Raw genomic sequence first — 26,613 nt, 5'->3', positions numbered from 1 at the left:
TCAGATATATTGACCTCTTTTAGCCGCTCTGTTATTCTTTTCCGTCGCCTGTAAAGGGAGCGCCTGTCTCTTTCTATTTTACATCTACTCCTCCTTTTTCTTAGAGGAATAAGCCTTGTGCATACATCGAGTGCCACCGAGTTAATCTGTTCTAGGCATAAGTTGGGGTCTGTGTTGCTTAGTATATCTTCCCAGCTTATATCGGTTAGGACTTGGTTTACTTGATCCCACTTTATGTTTTTGTTATTGAAGTTGAATTTGGTGAATGCTCCCTCGTGACTAGTCTCATTATGTCGGTCTGGGGCTCCACGCATACATGTATGAACCTCAATTATGTTGTGATCTGAGTATATTGTTTTTGATATGGTGACATTTCTTATCAGATCATCATTGTTAGTGAAGATGAGGTCTTGTGTATTCTCCAGTCTAGTAGGCTCTATTATTTGCTGGTTTAAATTGAATTTTGTGCAGAGATTTAAAAGCTCGTGTGAGTGTGAGTTTTCATCAGAGCTGCCTCCTGGTGTTATTACTGCAACAATATTATTTGCTATATTCCTCCATTTTAGGTGCCTTAAGTTGAAATCCCCCAGGAGCAAGATGTTGGGTGCAGGAGCTGGAAGATTTTCCAGACAGTGGTCAATTTTTAACAGCTGTTCCTGGAATTGATGGTATGTTGCATCCGGAGGCTTGTAGACTACCACAATGACTAGGTTTTGGTTCTCGACCTTTACTGCTAAAACTTCCACTACATCATTTGAGGCATTAAGCAGTTCTGTGCAAACAAGTGACTCTGCAATGTACAGGCCACCCCCCCCCCCCTTTTTTGCCTGTTCACTCTGTCACATCTGTATAGGTTGTAACCTGGGATCCATATTTCGTTGTCCAAGTGATCCTTTATGTGGGTCTCAGTGAAAGCCGAGAACATTGCTTTTGCCTCTGCAAGCAGTCCACGGATGAAAGGTATTTTGTTTTTTGTTGCTGGCTTTAGACCCTGTATATTTGCAAAGAAGAATGTTATCGGACTGGTGGTATTGTTGGTACAGTAGTAATAAACTATCTGCAAATTTATTGACTTAAGAACATTTATAATGTGTTTACAGTCATGAATTCTGTCAAAGACACACGTGTAGTTACATGTGGTTATTTAGTAAGATTTAATTGAATTTAGGCAAGCTAAGGTGGTTATGCGTTATTTAAAATAGGCAGCCATTGTATTTTTCAGAATTGCTGGTAATACGCTAGTGTATAAAATGACATACTGCACATTCATGAGTGAGTTAAGTGTTTACCTGGAGTTTACCTGGAGAGAGTGTCCCTGAATTTATTGATTTTCTCGGATTCCTGCACGGAATAAATGACACGTAAGGGTGATAGTGGTTCATCTGGCAAAGTTTGCATTTCGTGAGGTCTACATCAGCTGGTAGCACAAACTCCCATATTCCTGTAGCTTAGCCGAAGCCAAGCAGTAGTGATATCGAAGTCTGCTGATTTTGTTTTTGTTGGCTCCTCATGCATGATATGACAATGATAATAGATGGTTGCATGATATCACTGTTTCGAGAAAGTTCCACTTGATGTTAATTTCGTATTATTGTGCTCAAACTACTAGCTAACGGCCCAGAATTACGATCTACTGCAGAAAGCGGTGCAGATACACAAGGGGAAACTAAACATTTTCAGAAAGAGTAGGTTATTATAAATTTAGTATGTATGGAATATAAAACACATTTACAGAGGTACATCCACTCACATTTAGAGTATATCCACTCAGTATAATTGTATTTCAGATAGTAATATATTATCACAGGACTGGGGTAATAAATGAAGGAGATAAAAAATTATGATTACAGTTTGTATATAATACAATGTACACACAGTTTGTCTTTATTCTTAAATACTTTATAATTAAATACTTACTAAGTCATATATAGAGATATTTACAAAGGAATTTTTATTTTTGAACTGAATAATTGCTCATTGCATATAGTTATTTATATAGGCATTTTGAATGTACACCACATATTATGATGATTTAACCTAGAAAATCTAAAATTCTTCAAAATGAATTTAAAAACCATTATGGTCCTCGTAGTGTCTTATCCACGTATGTTTACCTTAATATATTGTACATAAAATTAATTTGCATTCATTCTTCCTGTAATTCATATTTTACACTCAAGTGCATATTGATGTACTGCATGATAAATCTGGTACCTACTTACTGCTGGCTAGAGAGCGGTAAAGGATTCATGGCCCAAGGATTAAAATTATTATAATCATGGGGGAGCGCTAAACCCTTAAGATTATACAGCGCATGTGGGGGACATGGAAGGTATTCAGGCTCAATTCAGGGAACCGGAGCGCAGATCCAACTTCCTAGATCAAGAGCCCTTCAGCGTCAAGGAGCCACCCTTGAGGGGTACGACCCAAGGAATTGGACCTGACTTCCCCTTCCTTGATCGAACGTGATTGCCTTCCCTTTTCACCAGGCACCGTACGGCCTCTAAGGGTTTAACGCTCCCCCATTAATATAATAATTTCATACGATGAAAATTGAAGCTAGCTATGTTTCAGTCATGTTCCATCACAGGGTGGATTTCATATGTAGTGTTGAAATCTGTCACACTGAGCCGGATGGAAAGGGGGGGGGTCTAATATGGCAATCAGGATATTGTTGGTCAAGTATTATACTAAGGCTCTGCAGATACGGGAGCTATTTTTGTTTTAATTCAACAAATTTTGATACAGCAGCAATGTGCTGTTAACATATTCTATATATACACAATGGGAACAAAAACTAACTGTTTCCCTGTCACATTCCATCATGCAGGATGGAGCTCATACAATGTGTTGAAAGGTATCAGCCTGAGCTATGAGACTTTAGTAGGACAATAAAGAAAATACATATTTCAAAACCACATTTAAGCTACGCTGTGACTGAATTCATGTCTGCATAAATACCTTACTACTGCAGATATATATATATATATATATATATATATATATATATATATATATATATATATATATATATATATATATATATATATATATATATATATATATATATGTAAATGATTCATTACCACTAATTTGCTGAGCTATCAAAACTTTGGGGGCCCGTCTCTGAACCCATTATTAATGTATGTTGATGGTCAGATATTTACATATAATTTCAATATTGCATTTATTGGTAATTTATGAAGCAATCGCTTTTGCAATAGTACTAAGCATTACCTGAGTTGTAATAAATACTGTAACTGTTTTTCTTCGGTCGGATGTTGTTAACACTGGATTCCGAAGTGCTGCAGTGATGAGGGTGAACGCTGTTTACATTCGTCATCGTCAGGAACGGCATCCATTCGGCGCTCTCGCGGTCGCCCCATCTGAAGCACACACAAATGGCACAGAAGCAGTACCATGTAACAATACGGCAAGCAGCGAGAAGACTGGTGAGGAAGAGTCTGCATGCAAGGTGCCTCGCTTGGAGAAGACGGCTGAGTCTGCATGCAAGGTGCCTCGCTTGGAGAAGACGGCTGAGTCTGCGCGCAAGGTGCCTCGCTTGGAGAAAACCGCTGAGTCTGCATGCAAGGTGCCTCGCTTGGAGAAGACCGCTGAGTCTGCATGCAAGGTGCCTCACTTGGAGAAGACAGCTGTCCAGCCCCTGCAAACGACAGCAGCAGTATTGGGTATGGCTTCCATCCGCTCTACAAGAACAATTATTAAAGAAGTTTTCAATATCTTCAGAGGCAAAGTAGCCAACCAAAACCCACAGTCTGTCCCTGTAACACCATCACAACTCTCAGAACCTTTGTCTCTTCCTGTGCATAAGCTTTTCCTACGTAGTCAAGATCCAAAGTTGTTCCCGACTCCTAGTGGAGTATTAGATAACAAAGAAAATATTCCTCCAGTAGATGCCAACATATCTACGGCAGTTTCCTTACTGGAGAAGTTCCGAAAGGAGGCCATCTTTAAGCAACTCTCAACCCTCCCAGTAAGTTTCTCTCCTTCAAAATATGCAATTTTTGACATGTAATAATTCATACAATCTGCATGTAACAAGTCATACAGTCTGTATGTAACATTTTATACAATTTGTTACAATTCATTCAGTCTGAGTGTAACAGTTAATACCATCAGTGTGTAATACAATTCACATGATCTATATATGCAATCATACGATGTGTGGTTAATAAATGATGCAGTCTGCATATATTATTATTCTTGTTAGGTATCCCTGGAGGGGGACCTTTAAGAGGTTGCTTAAATTTTTCGTTTCCTCCAACTTTCGTTTTTGCTTCCCTCATAACTTGAGAATGCCTCATCCAATCAGATTGAATTTTTCAGTGCTTCTGTACGGTAACTAGGACCAGATTCTTGGAATAATTGCCATGTTCTTCCCTGTGACCAAAGTAGTAGGACTCATTTTATAGCATCTTGGAATAACCTGGATAATTTCCTAAACTCGGTGGAATAGTTTCAAGTTTTCAAAGAAAGATGCCTCCTAATCCGACGACGAAGAAGAGTGAAATTCAAATGTGTAAGGTGTAGATTTAACTATTTTATGTGTAAAATAGTGTAGAATTTTCAATCCATTAAATTATGTTAAGTAAATTTCAATTTACTTCTGATCAGCTTCAGCATTTAGTGGCTGATTTATCTTAGCGCCAGCAGTCCTCATTAAGTTTTGTTTACTTGCAGGCAAATATGCTAATGTAGTAAAATAATTAAAAAACTTGGAGTCGTTGGAATCCATGCCATAAGTTGTGAATGATTCATCTGATCAGCTTCAGATTTTCACCACCGGGCCATAAGCCCAGTTTGCCGATTTTATTGAATAAATAGCGATATTCATTTATATTCAATAAGCGAAGGATGTTTCTGATAAGCTTCAAAATATTATTGAGGATGCATTCCATAAGAAGATTGATACTATGTAAGTATAGTCCGAGTAGATGCAATTTTGACTGAAATTGTTAAAAGAAAACTTTGAATCGTTGGAATCAGATAAATTACTGGAGAATGCCTTTTCCGATTGGCTTCAAACTTCCACCGTTAGTGGGCTTCATTAAAAGAAAGCTTTTGTTCCACAACAACAGTTAATTTCTCATACTTGAAAAAGTTTTAAGGATCCACCTCCTATATTTATGCTTTATTAATGTTGTTAATTAGTGTCGGGTAATCTCTTCTTACACTGTATTGTGTACTCATATCCGCACACCCCTCAAGGGAGGTTCCTTGACGCTGGTGAGAGGCTCTTGATCTTGGGAATTGGACCTATGCTCCAGTTCCCTGAATTAAGCCTGAATGCCTTCCATCCCTCCCCCCACAGGCGCTGTATAATCCTACGGGTTTAGCGTTTCCACGTGATTATAATAATAATAATATCCGCACATTGTTTCTAACCAAGCTGGTTATTTGACATTATATATAGCTTCATTTGATTTTTTGAATATGTGGTAGGAAGAGTAATATTCTGCAGAGTCAGACTGATCCAGGATTAAGACTAAGAAATGCCAGCACCATACAAAATTCCATGCATGGGAAAGGGAAAGCTGGGAGCAGCAGCAAGCACAGCTGTACCAACACTAGCCAGGAGGGAACACCTAATGAAAGAAACAAACCTACAAAAAACACAACTCTTAGACGCAGTCGTCGAAAAGAAAACACTTCTGGCAATGTATTAGTCTCAAAGAAGCACTTGAGTTGTTTTTTTCAACTTGTTGGTAAGTTGCAACTATTATTTTAATAAAATACGTTCTTGAATTTACTTACGTAGGAATGAAGTAGAATTTTTAACGGGATCTCTTTAGACATTTCAAGTTATTTTGTTTGAAAGTGAAATTTTTGTTCTTCCTACTGTTTATTTTAGTACATACTGTGCCATATGGATATAATACATATATTTTATTTCACAGTCGTAGTTTGCAACTAGGTAAGATATTTTTTTTTCAACACGCTGGCAGTCTCCCACCTAAGTATGATGACCCAAAAAAAGAAGCATTTTCATCATTCACACATAATCAGTGTCTTTGCAGAGGCGCGCAGATATGACAGCTTAGATGTCACTCCAAACAGCAAATATCCCAAACCCCTGCTTTAAAGTGCAGGCCTTGTACTTCCCACCTCAAGTCCGGCTAACCGGTTTCCCTGAATCCCTTCACAAAATATTACCCTGCTCACACTCCAACAGCTCGTGAAGTCGCAAAAACCATTCGTCTCTATTCACTCCTAACACGCTCACACATGCCTGCTGTATGCCCAAGCCCCTTGCACACAAAACCTCTTGTAACCCCTGACGAGCTGTTGGAGTGTAAGCAGGGTAATATTTTCACGTCAGGGTAATATTTACGGCCATAGCATTGCTACTATTACATATCATGAATTAAAACTTTTCCAAAGTTAGTATGATATATGTGCCAACCTTCATGTAAAATTTTATCGAAATTGGAGATGGTCCACTGGGGACTCCTGGTCCACCTGACATGGGATGACCAGTCTTGTTTACGTCATGTCATGGTTTGATTATTTCTTTTCACTACAGGTTATCAAATAATATATTTAATGGTTTTTATATTTAAGAGGACCCAGTTGTAAGAAAGTTTTTAAAAGTCGACATTTGCCGCCGCTATGCTGACAAGTACCTGTTGGCTATGGTCTTCACCTACTTTGTACGTGCTGGTCTAAAATGTCATCAGTATTCAAAGGAGAACTTCTTTGCTGCATTGTAAGTACAGTACAGTGTTAAACTAAGAAATGTCTATTCTCATTTTGTCTTACTGTAAATTTATTTTAAATTGTGCACTTGAGTGTCTTTTTCCTTGTTATTCACACACTGTATACCTTATTAAACGGGACACCTTCAACCCACAACTGTCATATTGAGTCCTCTCTTCCCCATTCCTTCCCGCATTTTCAGGGACGAGAGAACCCATGAAAAGTTGTAATTTTAGTGCATGCATTTGGTTGCACTTTTATAACAGCACTTACAAGAAATAAGGTTATCTACAAGAATTTCTGAGACAAGTGCCTCGTTACTTGACCAATATAATATCACTAGCAAGGAGGAGACCCAACTGACGTAAATAACTACAGACCTACAGATCTAAATTGCCATTGTTGTCCAAAATCTTCGAAAAAATTAATTCACAAATGTTCTTTTCTAGCGTCACTCAACCCCTGCCATTTAGGTTTCAGACAATGCAATTACAAAGATGTTAGACTTTATTTTTATAGACCTTGGGAAAGCATTCGATTTGGAAAATATTAGCTTTTCATTTCCCAGACCGCTAAAACCTCCCTATGTGGGGGATAGGAGGGGGGACGAGCAGTGGACCCCATATACCTACATCTGATGGTGCTACATTTCCTAATCTACTCTTAATTTTTAAGACTAATTCAGTTATGAAGCCTCCATAGGTTAATGTATTATGCACTACTACTTATATACATTTAAGCTCAGAGTTAATAGAGTAATCTAGCTTAGTACCTACAACTTTTCAAAGCCTACACAAATTGACACCCGAACTGCACTTGCGCTGATGACCAGCCACTCTACTATTCAGGGGGCAGTTACAAACTTGTCGCGAGTGAGGAGGTGACCAGTCTTTATCTAATCATACAAATCCATTAACGGCTTAGTTAATTAGAACGACTTATCCTACGACAGGCCTTGTACAGTGAAGTACTTTACCATTTGACAACGCGAATTAGACCCCTTCACTGTTACCTACGAACTTAATTGGAGCTTCCCTCTGGACAAAGGCAGTAGCAGATTGTGACTCGTACAAACATCTCGTTGATTCCTTGCTGAGGCTCCATAGACCCCCCTCCCCTACACCATGACAGTAAGGACCCAATAACATTAAATGCGCATTTCTTGTATTTTATTGGGCTGAGTAGTGTGAAGGGTCTTACCAACCCTCCAGCCTACCAGAGATTCAACATACAGCAACTGGCTTGCTACACACTGCCCTGTGAACTAGTCTTTAGAGGTAAGAATTTAGGTAGCCAGAAATGGGATGGCTGGTTTCTGGGCTGAATTCCACAATTGGCTTGATTGGATCACTAACCTAATCAGTCATAACCCACAGACACCCTCTAGTCTTCACATTTGATAGTGATTGTGTTAATTTTTTTCTAGGTCGCCCAATCATTTTATGAATTTCGGTTTAGTGCTAACCTCTGTAACTGGCACTGTTTTGTTTATTCCTTGAGTTCCATCATCAGAAAAAAATTAATCATGACTCCAATATGTCTATGACTCTAAATAGTTTCGTTCAGTACATGACAAATTACCTGGGGTGTTCTAAGGCCTAGCCCTAGCAGGATGCATATACTCAACAGTACAGTATTTATAAATTACAGTATTCCTCTTACAGATACCTTGCCCATGATATGGAGGAAGATGAAGAGGAGTTAAAGTATGAAGTGTTTCCCTGGGCACTTGGACACAGGTGGCGTAAGACTTACCCGTCACTTTTACGGAAACGGGATATCTTCTGGGCTATTGACTGTCGAGCAGTTGTTTCCAAGAGGTGTTGTGACCAGGTAGTACATTAGTGCAGTTGTACAAAGAGATGTAATGTCCAGACAGTATTGACTTAATGTTCAGTTAGTATTGACATCTTAGTAATTAAAAAAAAACTTGAAATATTACATAGTACTATACTGTGTTACATATCATAGTATCAATTATCTTACCTTTAAAATAAGTTCTGTGCTGTACTGCCACATTCTGGAGTATACTTGGAGATGGTTTTCGGGGGTCACCCCCCCCCCGCGACCTGGTCTTTGACCAGGCCTCATGGGGGATCCGAGTCTGATCAACCAGGCTGTTACTGTTGGCCGCACGCAACCCGACGTACGAACCACAGCCCGGCTGGTCAGGTACTGACTTTAGGTGCCTGTCCAGCGTCTGGAAGACAGCCAGGGGTCTATTGGTAATCCCCAATATGTTTGCTGGGAGGCAGTTGAGCAGTCATGTATCTTTCTCGCCTGCGTTCCAGGGAAAATAAATCAAGGGACTTCAACCATTCCCAGTAATTTAGGTGCTTTATCGTACTTTTGTGTGCCGTGAAAGTTCCCTTGTACACTCTCCAGGTCAGCAATTTCGCCTGCCTTGAAGAGGGCAGTTAGTGTACAGCAGTATTCCAACTTAGAACAAGCGATTTGAAGAGAACCATCATGGGCTTGGGGTCCCTGGTTTTGAAGGTTCTCATTATCCATCCTATTATTTTTCTAGATGAGGTAAACTAAAGATACTCTGACAATAAACCTCCCAATAAGGGGGCTTATAGGAATTTGTAGTGTACTTGGACGTAACAGTAATCAGATAATGTTATTCAAGTTGATTCACTGCAAATATATAATAAACATACTTGCATTAGGAGAGACTGCATGTAATGGTACATTGTAATTAATCCATCCTTTATTTTGTGGGAAAGTGATAGTAAGTGTAATTTTAGTGATTCTGGACCTCAGCAATGAGAGTGGCTACTCTCACCGCTGGGCAACGGCGACCAGTGCTTTTTAAACTAATTTCTGTTGCTGATGTTACAAACAGTTCTATCAGTCAGAATTAGCTAGGTACATGAGTCTTCTGTTAACTTAAATCAGATTATATTTCACCAAGGTGATGGAAATGCAGCCAGATCACTGGATGTGGGAGCGTGAAAGGCCAATCTACCATGGAGGTGCACACCGAGAGCATCTCAGGCACCCTGTTGATAATGGTAAATGATTAACTTCTGTCTCGTCATTTTATTAGACTATAAAATTGGATTTTGATTCTAATGAAAGATGCATTTCTGCTTATGGGCACTGAGGTCCCACCTCAAGTATGTCACACCTCATTCACACTTGATACCTCTTCATGAACTCGAGTAATATACGTATGTACGTGTGTTATAAACTCAGTAGTGATCTCCATCTCCAATTGCCAGGTGATGTTCGTTTGTTTTGGTTGATGTTATCTGAGGCCCCTTCACCCACAATGCTCCTAACCCTGGTTGACAACCAAAACACAAGGGGAGATGATAGATATCATGGGTCTCCCAGAGCCCATGATGAAGAAATGCATCTTGCCTTAGAGTCAAAACCCTTTACTGCAATATGACAACAAGGGGACCCACCTAGAATTGTATCATCCATACTTGAGGTTAAGGAGGCAGCTGTTTATCTGATACGGAATGTATGTAGGTACTGTGTATCCAGGAGACAAACCTGTGAAGCATAAGGAGCATTTTTCTTTCAGATGCCCAGTGATTACCTGGAGTTTACCTGGAGAGAGTTCCGGGGGTCAACGCCCCCGCGGCCCGGTCTGTGACCAGGCCTCCTGGTGGATCAGAGCCTGATCAACCAGGCTGTTGCTGCTGGCTGCACGCAAACCAACGTACGAGCCACAGCCCGGCTGATCAGGAACTGACTTTAGGTGCTGTCCAGTGCCAGCTTGAAGACTGCCAGGGGTCTGTTGGTAATCCCCCTTATGTGTGCTGGGAGGCAGTTGAACAGTCTCGGGCCCCTGACACTTATTGTATGGTCTCTTAACGTGCTAGTGACACCCCTGCTTTTCATTGGGGGGATGGTGCATCGTCTGCCAAGTCTTTTGCTTTCGTAGTTTACCTGGAGTTTACCTGGAGAGAGTTTCGGGGGTCAACGCCCCCGCGGCCCGGTCTGTGACCAGGCCTCCTGGTGGATCAGCGCCTGATCAACCAGGCTGTTGCTGCTGGCTGCACGCAAACCAACGTACGAGCCACAGCCCGGCTGATCAGGAACTGTCTTTAGGTGCTTGTCCAGTGCCAGCTTGAAGACTGCCAGGGGTCTGTTGGTAATCCCCCTTATGTGTGCTGGGAGGCAGTTGAACAGTCTCGGGCCCCTGACACTTATTGTATGGTCTCTTAACGTGCTAGTGACACCCCTGCTTTTCATTGGGGGGATGGTGCATCGTCTGCCAAGTCTTTTGCTTTCGTAGTGAGTGATTTTCGTGTGCAAGTTTGGTACTAGTCCCTCTAGGATTTTCCAGGTGTATATAATCATGTATCTCTCCCTCCTGCGTTCCAGGGAATACAGGTTTAGAAACCTCAAGCGCTCCCAGTAATTGAGGTGTTTTATCTCCGTTATGCGCGCCGTGAAAGTTCTCTGTACATTTTCTAGGTCGGCAATTTCACCTGCCTTGAAAGGTGCTGTTAGAGTGCAGCAATATTCCAGCCTAGATAGAACAAGTGACCTGAAGAGTGTCATCATGGGCTTGGCCTCCCTAGTTTTGAAGGTTCTCATTATCCATCCTGTCATTTTTCTAGCAGATGCGATTGATACAATGTTATGGTCCTTGAAGGTGAGATCCTCCGACATAATCACTCCTAGGTCTTTGACGTTGGTGTTTCGCTCTATTTTGTGGCCAGAATTTGTTTTGTACTCTGATGAAGATTTAATTTCCTCATGTTTACCATATCTGAGTAATTGAAATTTCTCATCGTTGAACTTCATATTGTTTTCTGCAGCCCACTGAAAGATTTGGTTGATGTCCGCCTGGAGCCTTGCAGTGTCTGCAATGGAAGACACTGTCATGCAGATTCGGGTGTCATCTGCAAAGGAAGACACGGTGCTGTGGCTGACATCCTTGTCTATGTCGGATATGAGGATGAGGAACAAGATGGGAGCTAGTACTGTGCCTTGTGGGACAGAGCTTGTCACCGTAGCTGCCTCGGACTTTACTCTGTTGACGACTACTCTCTGTGTTCTGTTAGTGAGGAAATTATAGATCCATCGACCGACTTTTCCTGTTATTCCTTTAGCGCGCATTTTGTGCGCTATTACGCCATGGTCACACTTGTCGAAGGCTTTTGCAAAGTCTGTATATATTACATCTGCATTCTTTTTGTCTTCTAGTGCATTTAGGACCTTGTCGTAGTGATCCAGTAGTTGAGACAGACAGGAGCGACCTGTTCTAAACCCATGTTGCCCTGGGTTGTGTAACTGATGGGTTTCTAGATGGGTGGTGATCTTGCTTCTTAGGACCCTTTCAAAGATTTTTATGATATGGGATGTTAGTGCTATTGGTCTGTAGTTCTTTGCTGTTGCTTTACTGCCCCCTTTGTGGAGTGGGGCTATGTCTGTTGTTTTTAGTAACTGAGGGACGACCCCCGTGTCCATGCTCCCTCTCCATAGGATGGAAAAGGCTCGTGATAGGGGCTTCTTGCAGTTCTTGATGAACACAGAGTTCCATGAGTCTGGCCCTGGGGCAGAGTGCATGGGCATGTCATTTATCGCCTGTTCGAAGTCATTTGGCGTCAGGATAACATCGGATAGGCTTGTGTTAGTCAAATTTTGTGGCTCTCTCATAAAAAATTCATTTTGGTCTTCGACTCTCAGTCTGGTTAGCGGCTTGCTAAAAACTGAGTCATATTGGGACTTGAGTAGCTCACTCATTTCCTTGCTGTCATCTGTGTAGGACCCATCTTGTTTAAGTAGGGGCCCAATACTGGACGTTGTTCTCGATTTTGATTTGGCATAGGAGAAGAAATACTTTGGGTTTCTTTCGATTTCATTTATGGCTTTTAGTTCTTCCCGCGATTCCTGACTCCTAAAGGATTCTTTTAGCTTAAGTTCGATGCTTGCTATTTCTCTGACCAGTGTCTCCCTGCGCATTTCAGATATATTGACCTCTTTTAGCCGCTCTGTTATTCTTTTCCGTCGCCTGTAAAGGGAGCGCCTGTCTCTTTCTATTTTACATCTACTCCTCCTTTTTCTTAGAGGAGTGACTTTCGTGTGCAAGTTCGGTACTAGTCCCTCTAGGATTTTCCAGGTGTATATAATCATGTATCTCTCCCTCCTGCGTTCCAGGGAATACAGGTTTAGGAACCTCAAGCGCTCCCAGTAATTGAGGTGTTTTATCTCCGTTATGCGCGCCGTGAAAGTTCTCTGTACATTTTCTAGGTCGGCAATTTCACCTGCCTTGAAAGGTGCTGTTAGTGTGCAGTGCGTAAAATTATATCTGTACTTGACCCTGAGCAAAGCTCGCACCAAAATGCAGTAATGGCGTCTTAAGAAGATAAGAGATAAGATAAGATTTCGTTCGGATTTTTAACCCCGAAGGATTAGCCACCCAGGATAACCCAAGAAAGTCAGTGCGTCATCGAGGACTGTCTAACTTATTTCCATTGGGGTCCTTAATCCTGTCCCCCAGGATGCGAACCACACCAGTCGACTAACACCCAGGTACCTATTTGCTGCTAGGTGAACAGGACAACAGGTGTAAGGAAACGTGTCGGAATGTTTCCACCCGCCGGGAATCGAACCCGGGCCTTCCGTGTGTGAAGCGGGAGCTTTAGCCACCAGGCCACTACAGAAAAAAAACACTACAAATATGAAATAGGAGATGCTACAGTTGTAGCTTTGGGGTGGATCAGACCTGGACAGTGAGTTATTTATCCGAAAATATTTAAGGATATGATTGTACCAATCTTTGTCACCTGAGGATAGCATGAATCTCCAGCTGAGTAACCAGTAGCAAAGTCTGTACAGACTAGGTGGCTTATATGATTCATAAACAGTGTGCTAATATAGAGGAAAACAGCCAGCATTAAAGTAGCGACACTTGGAACACGTTCGGCTCAAAACATTGGTAAATAATAAATTTGCTCCTGACATTAAAATGTGCCGATTGCCACAGGGGATTACTGCAGACATGGTGGTACCTAAGAGGCCTATGCCAGAATCGTAGAGGGAAGCCTGGTTGCGAGAGTATAATGTCTCTTGTAATAAGCACATGAAGGATAAACCCTCATCACTTCTTGAGCAGAGTGACCACTATAGGTTTAGTGCTTCATTTAAATATTTATTTATGGTGAATCATGTGACACTCCAGGGATATCAAACTGGGATCACAGAAGATATTGCTGGGGTTGATATCATTATTATTATTCAAGTATTACATAGTGTTGCACGTGAAGACTTGTAGAAAGGGATACCATGTACCCGCCCGGTGGCCTGGTGGCTAAAGCTCCCGCTTCACACACGGAGGGCCCGGGTTCGATTCCCGGTGGGTGGAAATTCCGACACGTTTCCTTACACCTATTGTCCTGTTCACCTAGCAGCAAATAGGTACCTGGGTGTTAGTCGACTGGTGTGGGTCGCATCCTGGGGGGACAAGATTAAGGACCCCAATGGAAATAAGTTAGACAGTCCTCGATGACGCACTGACTTTCTTGGGTTATCCTGGGTGGCTAACCCTCCGGGGTTAAAAAATCCGAACGAAATCTTATCTTATCTTATCTAGGAAGGGGACTAAGAGGGCTCGGGAATCACCACAGGGAGGAGCGGGAGAAGCGACGAAGAGTGTAGAACTACCCAAGATGACACTTTCAAAACCAATGAGGAGCCACCCCACTAGAAATCCTCATAAGAAGTCTTCACAACTGATCACATGGCCTAGACTGCCAGAATATGTGAACCACAGGATGGACATAGAAACACCCCAACAGCCACATAAAAAGAAGTCTCATTACCCATAGAAATTCTATAAGAACAGGAGAACTGTATACAATTATTATTAAATACTATATTTCTACAAGTACATGTACAAGGTATACAGGCCTAGCTGACATCAATGACATTCTACTATATAGAAAGCCGCTTGTTGTGCAGAGTATTTCGGGCAAATTAGGTCAATTTTGTCCTGAGCTGCGACCCACACCAGTCGACTAACACCCAGGTACCCATTTTATGCTGATGGGTGAAAATGACAACAGGTGCCTTATGGAAATACATCCTAATGTTTTCCAGCCGTACCAGGGATTCGAACTCCGGACCTCTGTGTGAGCTGAGTGCGCCAGCGATCGAGCTACGGGACACCAAATCCCAAGGATATCCACGGAACGGAGGTCTGGTACTAGGCCGAAGAAAACAGTAGAAATCTTGCAGCTCAGAATGAGAGGATAGATTAATTGACATGAGTAGGGATAAATGCTGATTTATGGTTTTTCTGGACTCCGAACTGACCTTGGACATAATTAACAAACTGCCTTAGCAAGTGCTGGCGAAGGGATCCCTATATATGCGGTATTGAGTGTACTATAAGGTGTATGATGGAGCATTCTAGGGACAAAGGTGAGTTTTGATGTAAATGAAGCAGGCATGTTCCTGGTGGGCCCAAGGCTACCCTGGTAGAAATACACAATCATAATGCTGAAAATAATACAGTACAGTACTTAGTGCTTTATTGCTCATAATAAAATAAAGTGGATTTGGCAGAATATTTTGATATTCGATATTTAATATTTTGTGCAGGGAGGAATATCGTTGCATAGGAGTGAGGAAGAGCGTGAGGTGAATGTGGGAAGAGTACACAAAACGATAGATAAAATGGAAGGGGATAAAGCAACTGGAACAAATTGGATTAAGGCAGAGATGTTGAACGCAGGTTGGGATATAATGTTGGAATGGCTGGTGCATTAGTTCAGTATATGCATAAAAGAAGGGAATGTATACAAGGATTGGCAGAGAGCATGCAGTTTCTTTGTATAAGGGGAAAAGAGAGAATGCAAGAAATACAGGGGAATAAGCCTTCTTGAGCATGCCGGGGAGAGTATGGTAAAATTATTATAGAGATACTTAGGGATAAGAGGGAAAGTTGCAGTACATGGGAGAAAGGAGGATTTAGGAAGGTAGTGGAGGTTAGTTAGTTTAATATGTTTATTATGCACCCCATACCCATCCTGTGGGCGGTAGTCAAAAGATTACAGAGGTACATAATTGGTCCAGGGACTGGACTCCAAAGTTTTGATAGCTGAGCAAGTTACAGAGGTAATGAATTCACAATTTACAAAGGTAATGAACTCACAAATTACAAAGGTAATGAACTCCGGGTAGGTCTAGTCACAATCATGACAAGTTACAAAGGTATTTACAGATTACAGAGGTACGTAATGGATCCAGGGACTGGGCCCCAAAGTTTGGATGGCTGAACTAGGTACAAGGTAATGAACTCACAAGTTACAAAGGTAATGAATTCTGTAAGAATGGTTACTTACGTTTATACATGGCTACAATCATGAACAAATTATAGTGTAATGAGCAATTCACACTTCCACACCCGGTCACAACTGTAATGAGTTATTGGTGCAAATATTGATTGTTGAGTCACACACACACACACATATACAAATTCACACACACACACACACACACACACACACATAAACACACACACACACACACACACACACACATATACAAATTCACACACACACACACACACATAAACACACACACACACACACACACACACACACACACACACACACACACACACACACACACACACACACATACACAAACTCATACACACGCACACACTCATACCGGTGAAGAGGCGGGACCAGGAGCTAAGACTCGACCCCTGCAACCACAAATAGGTGAGTACACACACACACCCACTCATACACACACACACACTCATACACATACACACGCACACACAAACACACACACAAACACACACACACACACACAAGCACTGGACAAGCACCTAAAGTCAGTTCCTGATCAGCCGGGCTGTGGCTCGTACGTTGGTTTGCGTGCAGCCAGCAGCAACAGCCTGGTTGATCAGGCTCTGATCCACCAGGAGGCCTGGTCACAGACCGGGCCGCGGGGGCGTTGACCCCCGGAACTCTCTCCAGGTAAACACACAGGAGCTTGGACTCGACCCCTGCAATCTCAACTAGGTGAATGCACACACACACACACACACACACACACACACACACACACACACACAAACACAAACACACACACACACACACACACACACATGCACACATGCACACATGCACACATGTGGTAATGCTTTATTTACAGCTAGCAAAGTCAGGGTATTTCTCCAGAATGCTCTGCAATATACCACTGTGGATAAAATACTTTGCCATTTCTTGAACATTTCTGAGTGAGTTGTTTCTAAATTCATTAATTTTATCACACTCCAGTACATAATGACGCAGGGTGTGACAATAGTCCATCTGGCAAAGTTTACATTTCGTTTGGTCTACATCTGGTGGTGGTGATTTAACCTGCCAAAGATACTTGTAACCCAGCCGGAGCCGGGCAGTAGTGACATCCAGGAGTCTGCTTATTTTGTTGGATGCACCATAGACATGTGGCTCCTCCTGCATGATAGAGTGATGATAGATGGACTCACTGGTGTCAATCTCCCTGAGCCTTAAGTCCATAAAATTCAGTTGAAGTTCTTTTCGTATTATTGTTCTCAAACTACTACCTGACAAGCCAAGATTGTAATCTACTCCCTCTTTGAAAGCATACAGCTTAGCCAATTTATCAGTTCTATCATGCATCTGAAGACCAATGTGAGATGGAATCCACAGCATGTGCACTCTGACTTCACTGTCCACAATCCTACCATACCTGTGTCTGGCTTCTGACACAAGTATGCCACAATTTATGCTTAATGAGTTGAGAGCATTTATGGATGACAGAGAATCAGTTACAATTAAACTGTCAATCTTTGATACATAGATGCATTTCAGTGCAAGGAGTATGGCAAACAGTTCTGTCTGAAGGGTAGAGGCCCAATTATTGATGCGTGCTCCAATTTCTTTAAGAGAGCCATCACTCTGTACGACAACAGCAGCACTACCAGCTGCACCAGTGGATTGGTGAACAGAACCATCAGCGTAAATAATTTGCGATTATTATTATTATTATAATCAAGGGGGAAGCGCTAAACCCGGAGGATTATACAGCGCCTGGGGGGGGGGATGTGGAAGGCATTCAGGCTTAATTCGGGGAACTGGAGCTCAGATCCAATTCCCTAAATCAAGAGCCCCTCACCAACATCAAGGAACCTTCCTTGAGGGGAAATAATTTGCGAGAGTGTGTGCTGTGTGACTAAGTTATCAATACAGCTTAAGACCTCATGTTTGGCTTCAAGGCGAAGTTTTGGTTGTGATTTAAGAAGTAGTTTGGGGGGAAATGGAGGAATGGTAGTTTGGAATGGGGTAATATTCCATGGAGCGGAGAAGTGCCGCTGTTGCCTTACTTGACATAGATCATGTATCTGATTCATGCGGAGGTCGGTTCCAGTTTTTTCGATCCATCTGGAGGAGTGTTCACCAGTGCTGAGGAAAGTTTGGAGGGCTTCTGTGCAGGGGTTTGAATGAGCTTGCCTGAGCATATTAACCCCAATTAGGATATTTCTTTCAGTAACACGATCTCTGATGCTTGGAATATCAAGTTCTTTTTGCATATTTAAAATTTTGGCAGTACGAGGGCATCCTAAAATGATCCTCATTGCTTCGTTCTGCAGTTTTTCCAGCCCTCCAAGCTTCCAGTCAGACACAAGAGCAAGTAGTGGCGCAGCATAATCAACCAATGATCTAATATAAGCAAGATACATCATTTTCACAATTTTAACATTAGCACCATACCTGGGGTGAAACCCAGCCACAACTCTAAGTGCTCTTAGTCTTTCTTTGTATTGGCGACAAAGTCTTGTTACAACAGGTCCAAGTAGTGGAACCTCAAAGCCTAGATACCTGTATCTGCTTACATATTCTAGAAGAGACCCATCATGCAATTGGATCTGACGAACTGTGCCTCTCTGTCGAGGAGGACGCCTATTGAGTATCTTTGTTTTATCAGTAGAGATTATCAACCCCAGGTCCTGACACGAGGCTAGTACATGATTAAGAATGTTTTGGGTATTGGAGAATCCGGTGGTGTGAATCATTATATCATCAGCAAAACTAATCACATAATGATGGGGCTGACTAGGCATAGCATTAAGTAATGCATAGTGGTGGAGGTGTAGACTGTGTTTACATTGAAACATATAAGTGATAAATATTTAAATAATGGTATAGCACTGTTCATTGCATTTATGAACTTGGAAAAACATAGGGTAGATTGGGAAGCAATGTAGTAGATGTTGCGAACACATGGAAAAGTGTTTGGTTACTAAAAGCGGTAGATTTATGTCGATGGTCCCCTCAAGGAAGGTTCCTTGATGTTGGTGAGGGGCTCTTGATTTAGGGAATTGGATCTGTGCTCCAGTTCCCCGAATTAAGCTTGAATGCCTTCCACATCCCCCCCCAAGCGCTGTATAATCCTCCGGGTTTAGCGCTTCCAGCTTGCTTATAATAATAATATGTCGATGGTGCGGTCAGGTAAGCGTATGTAAGGGAGAGAGGGGACTTTAGACAGGGGTATGTGATGTCACTCGTTGTTTTCCATATTTGTAGATAAGGTTGCAAAGGAAGTGAATGCTCATGTTGCGAGAAGTGTGGGATTAAAAAAAATGATGGATCTAATTCAAAGTGGAAGTTGCCACAGTTGCTCTTTGCCAATGACACGGTTCTTTTGGGAGATTCTGAGGGGACTTTAGACAGGGGTATGTGATGTCACTATCGTTGTTTTACATATTTATAGATAAGGTTGCAAAAGAAGTGAATGCTCATGTTGCGAGAAGTGTGGGATTAAAAAATGATGGATCTGTTTCAAATTGGGAGTTGCCACAGTTGCTCTTTGTCAATGACACGGTTCTTTTGGGAGATTCTGAAGGTAAATTACAAAGGCTGGTGGACGAATTTGGGAGAGTATATAAAAAAAAGGGAAATTAAGTTAACATAGAGGAAAGCAAGGTGATGAGAATAAGAAAGTCTAAGCAGTGAAAGATTGAATATCAGATTGAAGGGAAGGATATACAGTAGTTAAATATTTGGTAGTGGGCATATCAGCAGATGGGTCTGTGAAATATCAGGTGAACCACAAAATAGAAGAGGGGAAAAAGGTAGGTGGTGCATTGAGGCATCTGCGGAAAGACAAGTTAATCTGGTTTTAAAAAAGGGAATGTACCAGAGTATAGTGACACCAACGCTTACATATGGGTGTAAGGCATGGTATTTGAATGTTGCAGTGATTATGTCTGACTTTTTTGGGTTATCCTAGGTTCTCTACACATATGCTGTTATGTATGATAATCTATGTAACTGTATATGTGTATACCTGAATAAACTTACTTACTGGTATGAATATTATGCAAAGGATTCTGATTTTAGAAATTATAAGGCAGTGTGGGTTACCAAGGGTATATATAATTCAGAGAGCTGAGGTGGGGTTGAGATGGTTTGGGCATTTAGAGAGCATAGAGAGGTATAGCATTATAAAGAGGGTATATAAATCTGGGGAGGAAGGTAGAGATTGTTCGGAATTTTAACCCCGGAGGGTTAGCCACCCAGGATAACCCAAAAAAGTAAGTGCGTGATCGAGCAGTCTGTCTTATTTCCATTGGAGTCCTTCGATCTTGTCCCCCAGGATGCGACCCACACCAGTCAACTAACACCCAGGTAGCTACTTGCTTGCTAGGTGAACAGGGACAGCAGGTATAAGGAAACAAGTCCAGTATCTCCACCCAGCCGGGGATTAAACCACTGAGATTCAGTGTGTGAGGGGAGAGCGTTTCCTACTGGGCCACGGGAACGCTCTTATCCCATGAACAACTAGACTAGAGGGAGTGGGTGAAGGAGGCTTTGTGTGTTAGGAGCTTGAGCATGCAGGTTTATGTGAGTGTTGGGTTGGAGTAGAGAAAAGTTTTTTTAAAGGGATGTGTTATTGAAGTGTGAGCAAGGCAAGATTTATGAATAGATTAGGGGAGACTGGTTACTTTTTTTGGTGGGTTTCGAGAGTATAACTACTGTAGCTAGGCCCTAGACCAGGCTTAGCTAGAATTTGAGTCCTGAAAGTGGGAAAGGCAGTGCCTGCACTCTGAAAGACGGGGGGGGGGGGAGGTATTGCACTTCGGAGGATCATATGAATTGTGATAGCACACTACTAGCAATATTATTGAATAATATTGTATGTATATTCTTTTTGGGTGCTACTTTCACGTGCGGTCTACCAGCTCATTTACACTTTTAGGTTAGGTTAGATAAAAAAAGGTCAGCACAGGTAAAAAAAAAAATTATAACATAAAGGTAGACCGCACGTTAAAAGTCAGTTCACAGCGTAGACTACTAATACTGCGTAGACCGCACGCTAAGTGGTCTAACTAACCGCACGCTAAAGTAGCACCCTTTTCTGAGTCACCCTACCTTTGTGGGAGAATAAGGTAAAAAAAAATATATATTAATAATGTACAATACGTTATTTATAATAGTGAATAATTATTGCATTGAAAATGCTCTTTATAGGTCATCCTCGAGGTCCTGATAAATCACCTCTACAGTGTCAAAAGTGTCTGGAACGTGAATGTGTTGATTCTGAAAATTCGTATCTCCTCTATTTGTCTGACACTGATACTAGTATAGAGTCAACATGTTTAGGTAAGTTCAACATTTTCATGAAGCATCATGCCTTAAAGTTACTTTATGTATACTGTACTTACAGACAAAAACTAGTGAATTTAAAATGTATCATTTAAATTATTGTAGCAGGCTTGTTTTTGCAAAATTCTAAGGGCAGGAATCGCAGACGTAACGTACTTGTCACAGGTATTTACATCAATAACTTTAATATAGACATTGTTATAGTCATTAGGATAATTTTCTGTTAATAACTCCTAGATCCCTTTCTTTTTATGATACTCCCGTGGCTTAGCGCTTCTTTTTGATTATAATAATAATTATGATACTCCCAAAATTGTCGCAGTCTATATTCTTTATGTAGTCTGATTTTGCTTTCGCTTATTTGCATTACGTGACATAAATCAGCATTAAATTCCATCATCGATCAGTCGTTAATTGCTCAACTTATCAAAATCATCTTTTTGTAGATGAATGGTTCAGAGAACCGACATGTTGATAAATTAGACACATGTGCAACTCAATAAAGATACCCAAGAGTTGCACATGTGTCTAATTTATCAAAATCATCTTTTAAAGAGTTGCAGTTGCTTTTATTATTTACTGTACACTAGATTTTTTTCATCGGCTGCAAACAAATTTATATGTTTTTATATTCCTTCTGGCAGTGTGCTTATAAGTGAGGTCAGAATGGGTGTTGGCAATGTACATAAAAGGAACTCGATGGATGACCTGTCTTCTGCTCTTTCCTCACCAATTCACCTGACTTGTCCTCTGACTTTTTTCTCACCTTTTTACCAGACCTGTCTTCAGGCTTTCTTGTCACCTCTTCACCTGACCTGTCTTCTGCCTTCTCATATCATCACATGACCTGTTTCTGGTTTTTGCCACACTTCTTCATTGGATCTGTCTTATGGCTTTTTTTTTTTATCATTTCTCTTTCTCTTGTGCTTTAATAACAGTCCAGGATAGACTGAAATATTGTTTTATGTTTCCTCCTAAATTGTAGGTTAGTTGTGAATTATGAGACGTTTGAATTTTAGTATTAAATTTATGTTGATGCTGGTCTAGGCAAATGTAAAGCAAGGGTGGGTTAGTATGATCCTTACATCCCCATTCCTTCTCCCTTCTCATTATGTGTTATGTCTGGTTATTAGCTAGTTTGAAGGCATACAGCCACTCATCTGACTTTTATAATTTAAATAGCTGATGGCAAGACAGTGGAGCACAAGGAGAGAGATTCTGGGTTTGAGACATTCCTGTGCCAGCCATCTGACACAAGCATTAACTCTCCTCAAGGTTCTGTAAACCATGACAAAATGGATATTCCAACAGATAGGTTAAATGATAATGGACAGGATGATACAAAAGCAGCTAATTACACAGGCACCGTCCAATGTTTTACAAACAACTGTGAGTCTTCTTCAGCTTGTGATGTTTCAGGAAATGGAAATGTTAAATTATCTAAAGAAGATGATATTGAGGACCATGAAGCTCCAGTCTCACAAGCTGACACAATATTTACTTCACAAATATTATCACAGTAACCCAAGATTTTTTCACCCAACTTCTATAATTGATAATGGTAAATAGGAATTTTCTCTTTCCTTCAATATTGCTTACTGGAAATGTTCTTTGACATTGACATATTTGTTTATTTTTATATGCAGTGCAGTACATATATTTTTAATGACTACAAAAACAATAATGCATTTAGTTTACCAGGCTAAAATATATAGACGCCATTAATTTATATGAGGCATGGTGGATAGTAATGGTTAACTCAACATCATAGCTATTGTAAAAACTGCCTTAAAATGCTATTTATGTGAAAAAATGTAATAAAAACTTAAATTATTTTTCTCTTGCAATTTGTATCTGCATGGCTAGTGCAATTTTTGTTAAATTCAGACATGAAGTTCACCCTTACTGTCTTCAATGCCTCGTATGTAGCCACAGTTTTCATAAAGATATGTTTGTTACATTGGAAGGATATTATTTTCCCAGTATGTTTATTATTTTTAATTCATGCTAAGTGCTAAACTCAAGTGGATCATTCAGTGCAAGACATGGTGGAAACTTGATCCTCCATCTGCTGAGTGCAAGACAAGGTGTGCTTCTTATTTGTACTTGCCTAGATGTCTTACCCAGTATGTAAATGTTGTACTTTATTCACAAAGAAAGCACATACAATGTGTGTACATATAAGGTTTCAGTCAGTGTAGTATTATCTTGTATATGTTCACTGTAAATTTGATTACAAGTAGTTCTTTTACAAATTTAGTGTATAACTTAACAAGAGTGTGCAATTTAGGAATTACAGTATATACAGTAGATAAATTGTGTATTAAGATAAATTATTTTTGAAAAAATTGTACTATTAAATTTTACTGTATATACATTAGTACATGTCTTGAAATATATAGCATTATTATATCTAGGGAAAAGTGTTAAGCCTGTAGGTGTCACATCTCTTGGAAATAGGAGGCAGTCAGGTTTTATCCAAAGGGGAGAATAGGTCCAGTTCCTTGGATCAAGGCACCTCTCTCTTAAGGGGTTCAAAATCTTAAATTCCACCAGATATGTGTTCCAAAAAATGAGCTTCATACAGTAGTATACATGATTTTATTATGTAACCCTGTGTAACTTCCCTTTAGAAAAACCTTTCACGAAAGTATAATATACAGTGGACCCCCGGTTTACGATATTATTTCATTCCAGAAGTATGTTCAGGTGCCATTACTGAACGAATTTGTTCCCATAAGGAATATTGTGAATTAGATTAGTCCATTTCAGACCCCCAAACATGCACGTACAAACGCACTTACATAAATACACTTACATAATTGGTCGCATTGGGAGCTGATCGTAAACCGGGGGTCCACTGTATATTATATAGTATAGAAGAGTATATAGAAATTAAAGAACTGTAATATAATAATATTTACGTTTGAGTCTTACTGTGTACAGTGGAACCTCGGTACTCGGACTTAAATTCATTCCAGAAGACTATTCAAATATTGAACGAATTCTTCCCAACCATTTTCTTTTTTGTTTGCTGTTATCACAAATCTTCGTAGGCCCCATGGTGACTTTATGCAAATAATAAAAAAAAAAAAAGAAAATATGCTATGAAACATGAAATAGTTTACAGCGAAGCTCTGGCAGGTCATGTTTGTTTGGTCCAGTCCCGAGTTTTGTTCGAGTAGGGAGCTAGTTGAGTACCTAGGTTCCACCATACTTATTGTTACATTATTTTTAATGTAATTCATTATTTTCTGCTTCCATTATTATTTTTACTATACATACTTGTATTATTATTATTATTATTAGCATTATTAATTATTATTACATTCACAACAAAGCACTAAATGCATATGGGCTATACAGTGCTAAGTTTTACTTCAAAGAAAAATTAAAAATATATACAGTGGACCCCCGCATAACGATCACCTCCCAATGCGACCAATTATGTAAGTGTATTTATGTAAGTGCGTTTGTACATGTATGTTTGGGGGTCTGAAATGGATTAATCTACTTCTCAATATTCCTTATGGGAACAAATTCGGTCAGTACTGGCACCTGAACATACTTCTGGAATGAAAAAATATCGTTAACCGGGGGTCCACTGTATATAATTTTCAAAAGATTAGATTTATTGTGGATCTTTGTCATTGTGTTTCGTATGAGAGGCTGAGTGAATGAAAACTGTCTGACAAATCAGCTTACTGTGTTTAATGATGAAATATTTCTTGAAATATTATATGTATTGTGTTATGTATACCAATTTATAATTTTCTTGTGCAATATTATTGACTAGTTATGGTTCTTGCATACAGCTGTATGTATACCCTGTGCAATAAAGGAATAGGAGATTGAGTCAGTGAAACATTTTCTGCTGTTGGATCATGAAAGAGGACTACATTTGAAATTATCATTTCTAGTTTTGCCTTATACCTCCCTCCCCCCCAATAAGATTTAATGTTTTGTTAATGCCCACAGCAACCTCACTAGCATTCCCTGCTGGTCTTTACACTTGTGATACATAGACTTAAGGCATGGTACTCATCAAGAGATTTCTTGGTGTGAAGGGCTCTTGATCCAAGGATTTGAAACTGTCCTGTTCCTTGGATCAAATCTAATTGCTTCCATTTCCCAGATAGGACAAGTTCACTTAACAAGTTAGTTATCACCCAGCTCTTGCCCTGTTAATGCCTAACTTTTTGTGATGGATTATTTTCTTGATGGCTCTACCCCACACCAGTTTTGCAGATACAGTATTTGTGCCTGTATTCACTTGATATTCCTCGCCTCCTCCTGAGGATAACAATTTAGCATGCATTATCCATCCAACTTGTAGCACAGATGGTCCTCATGTTAAATGTCTACCATCTGACACTGACTCTTCTGGAGAGAGCCCTCTGCTAGCCCCTTTTGGGGTAGCTCCTTGTCCATGCCTCTGGGCCTATTCCTCATGTACATACTATGTTACCTTTTTGCCTTGCACACCTAGATATTTTATTTAGGGGAAGCGCTCAACAAATATATGTCATAATGCCTGGGAAAATGGGAGGCAGTTGCATTCGATCCAAGAAATGGATGGACATGTTCAATTACACCAAGAGCCCCTTCTCAGCATCAAGTATCCTTTCTTGAGGGGACCTAGATATAAAGTTTAGCAATTTCTTTGGTTTAAATTGCTAGTATATATACTAATGTTTGCTGAATCGAGAAATATCATAGAAACTACCAAGCTAATGGGAGACTTGTGTATTGTGTTGAATCTGCAAAGAATTGACATTTGATTCAAATCACACCCAGTGATGCTCCTAGACAAACACAGCCTTAAGTGATGAATGACACTAATGATTCGTGGTAATCACTAACCCAGAAGGGTCATTCACTGCTACTTTGCAGAGGTGAGAGATGGTAAAGAAAAAGTAGTTGAGGTAAGGACAGAGGTGTCAAAGTTCATGTAGTTAATTAAAATCACTTATGAAATGGGTACATTTGTAAATTACTTTTGTTGAATAAGGCTTCACCAATGTTTATCCTTGTACAAACTCTTGTAGTTTAAGTATATATTTTCATACAAATTTACTTATTTTTACCCTAAGTTTTTCATCAGTTAGGTTGTGATTGTGTCTGCATTATGACTGGTTAACAGAAAAATTAAAATTACAATACTGTGGCTGGAACAATTATGAAAAACCTACACTTAAAGAGAGAAACCTTATGATGTTTCAGTCTGTCCTGGACCATTGTCAGTTATCAGAAAGAAGCGCTAAACCACAAGGGTTAT

General features: G+C 40.4%; 1 protein-coding gene across 3 annotated transcripts in view; it reads left to right on the top strand.

Annotated features, from left to right (window-relative positions):
* LOC128695590 (uncharacterized) overlaps window positions 1-26,407 on the top strand; it is a 29,977-nt gene extending 3,570 nt beyond the window's left edge. The window contains exons 2-9 of one of the 3 annotated variants that reach the window (XM_053786299.2): window positions 3,304-3,994; window positions 5,483-5,726; window positions 6,583-6,727; window positions 8,382-8,550; window positions 9,635-9,734; window positions 21,201-21,332; window positions 22,518-22,896; window positions 25,151-26,407. In XM_053786299.2, the coding sequence (XP_053642274.2) occupies window positions 3,314-3,994; window positions 5,483-5,726; window positions 6,583-6,727; window positions 8,382-8,550; window positions 9,635-9,734; window positions 21,201-21,332; window positions 22,518-22,858 (1,812 nt within the window). In that variant the 5' untranslated portion in view covers window positions 3,304-3,313 and the 3' untranslated portion in view covers window positions 22,859-22,896; window positions 25,151-26,407. Of the gene's footprint in view, window positions 1-3,303; window positions 3,995-5,482; window positions 5,727-6,582; window positions 6,728-8,381; window positions 8,551-9,634; window positions 9,735-21,200; window positions 21,333-22,517 lie in introns of all 3 variants that reach the window. The other 2 variants (XM_053786300.2, XM_053786298.2) reach the window with 2 other exon arrangements.
* Window positions 26,408-26,613: the final 206 nt, after the last annotated feature.

Source organism: Cherax quadricarinatus, chromosome 42 (assembly GCF_038502225.1).
Source record: "Cherax quadricarinatus isolate ZL_2023a chromosome 42, ASM3850222v1, whole genome shotgun sequence".
Taxonomy (NCBI): domain Eukaryota; kingdom Metazoa; phylum Arthropoda; class Malacostraca; order Decapoda; family Parastacidae; genus Cherax; species Cherax quadricarinatus.
Note: the sequence above shows the minus strand (reverse complement) of the source record. Positions and strands in the feature narration are given on the sequence as shown.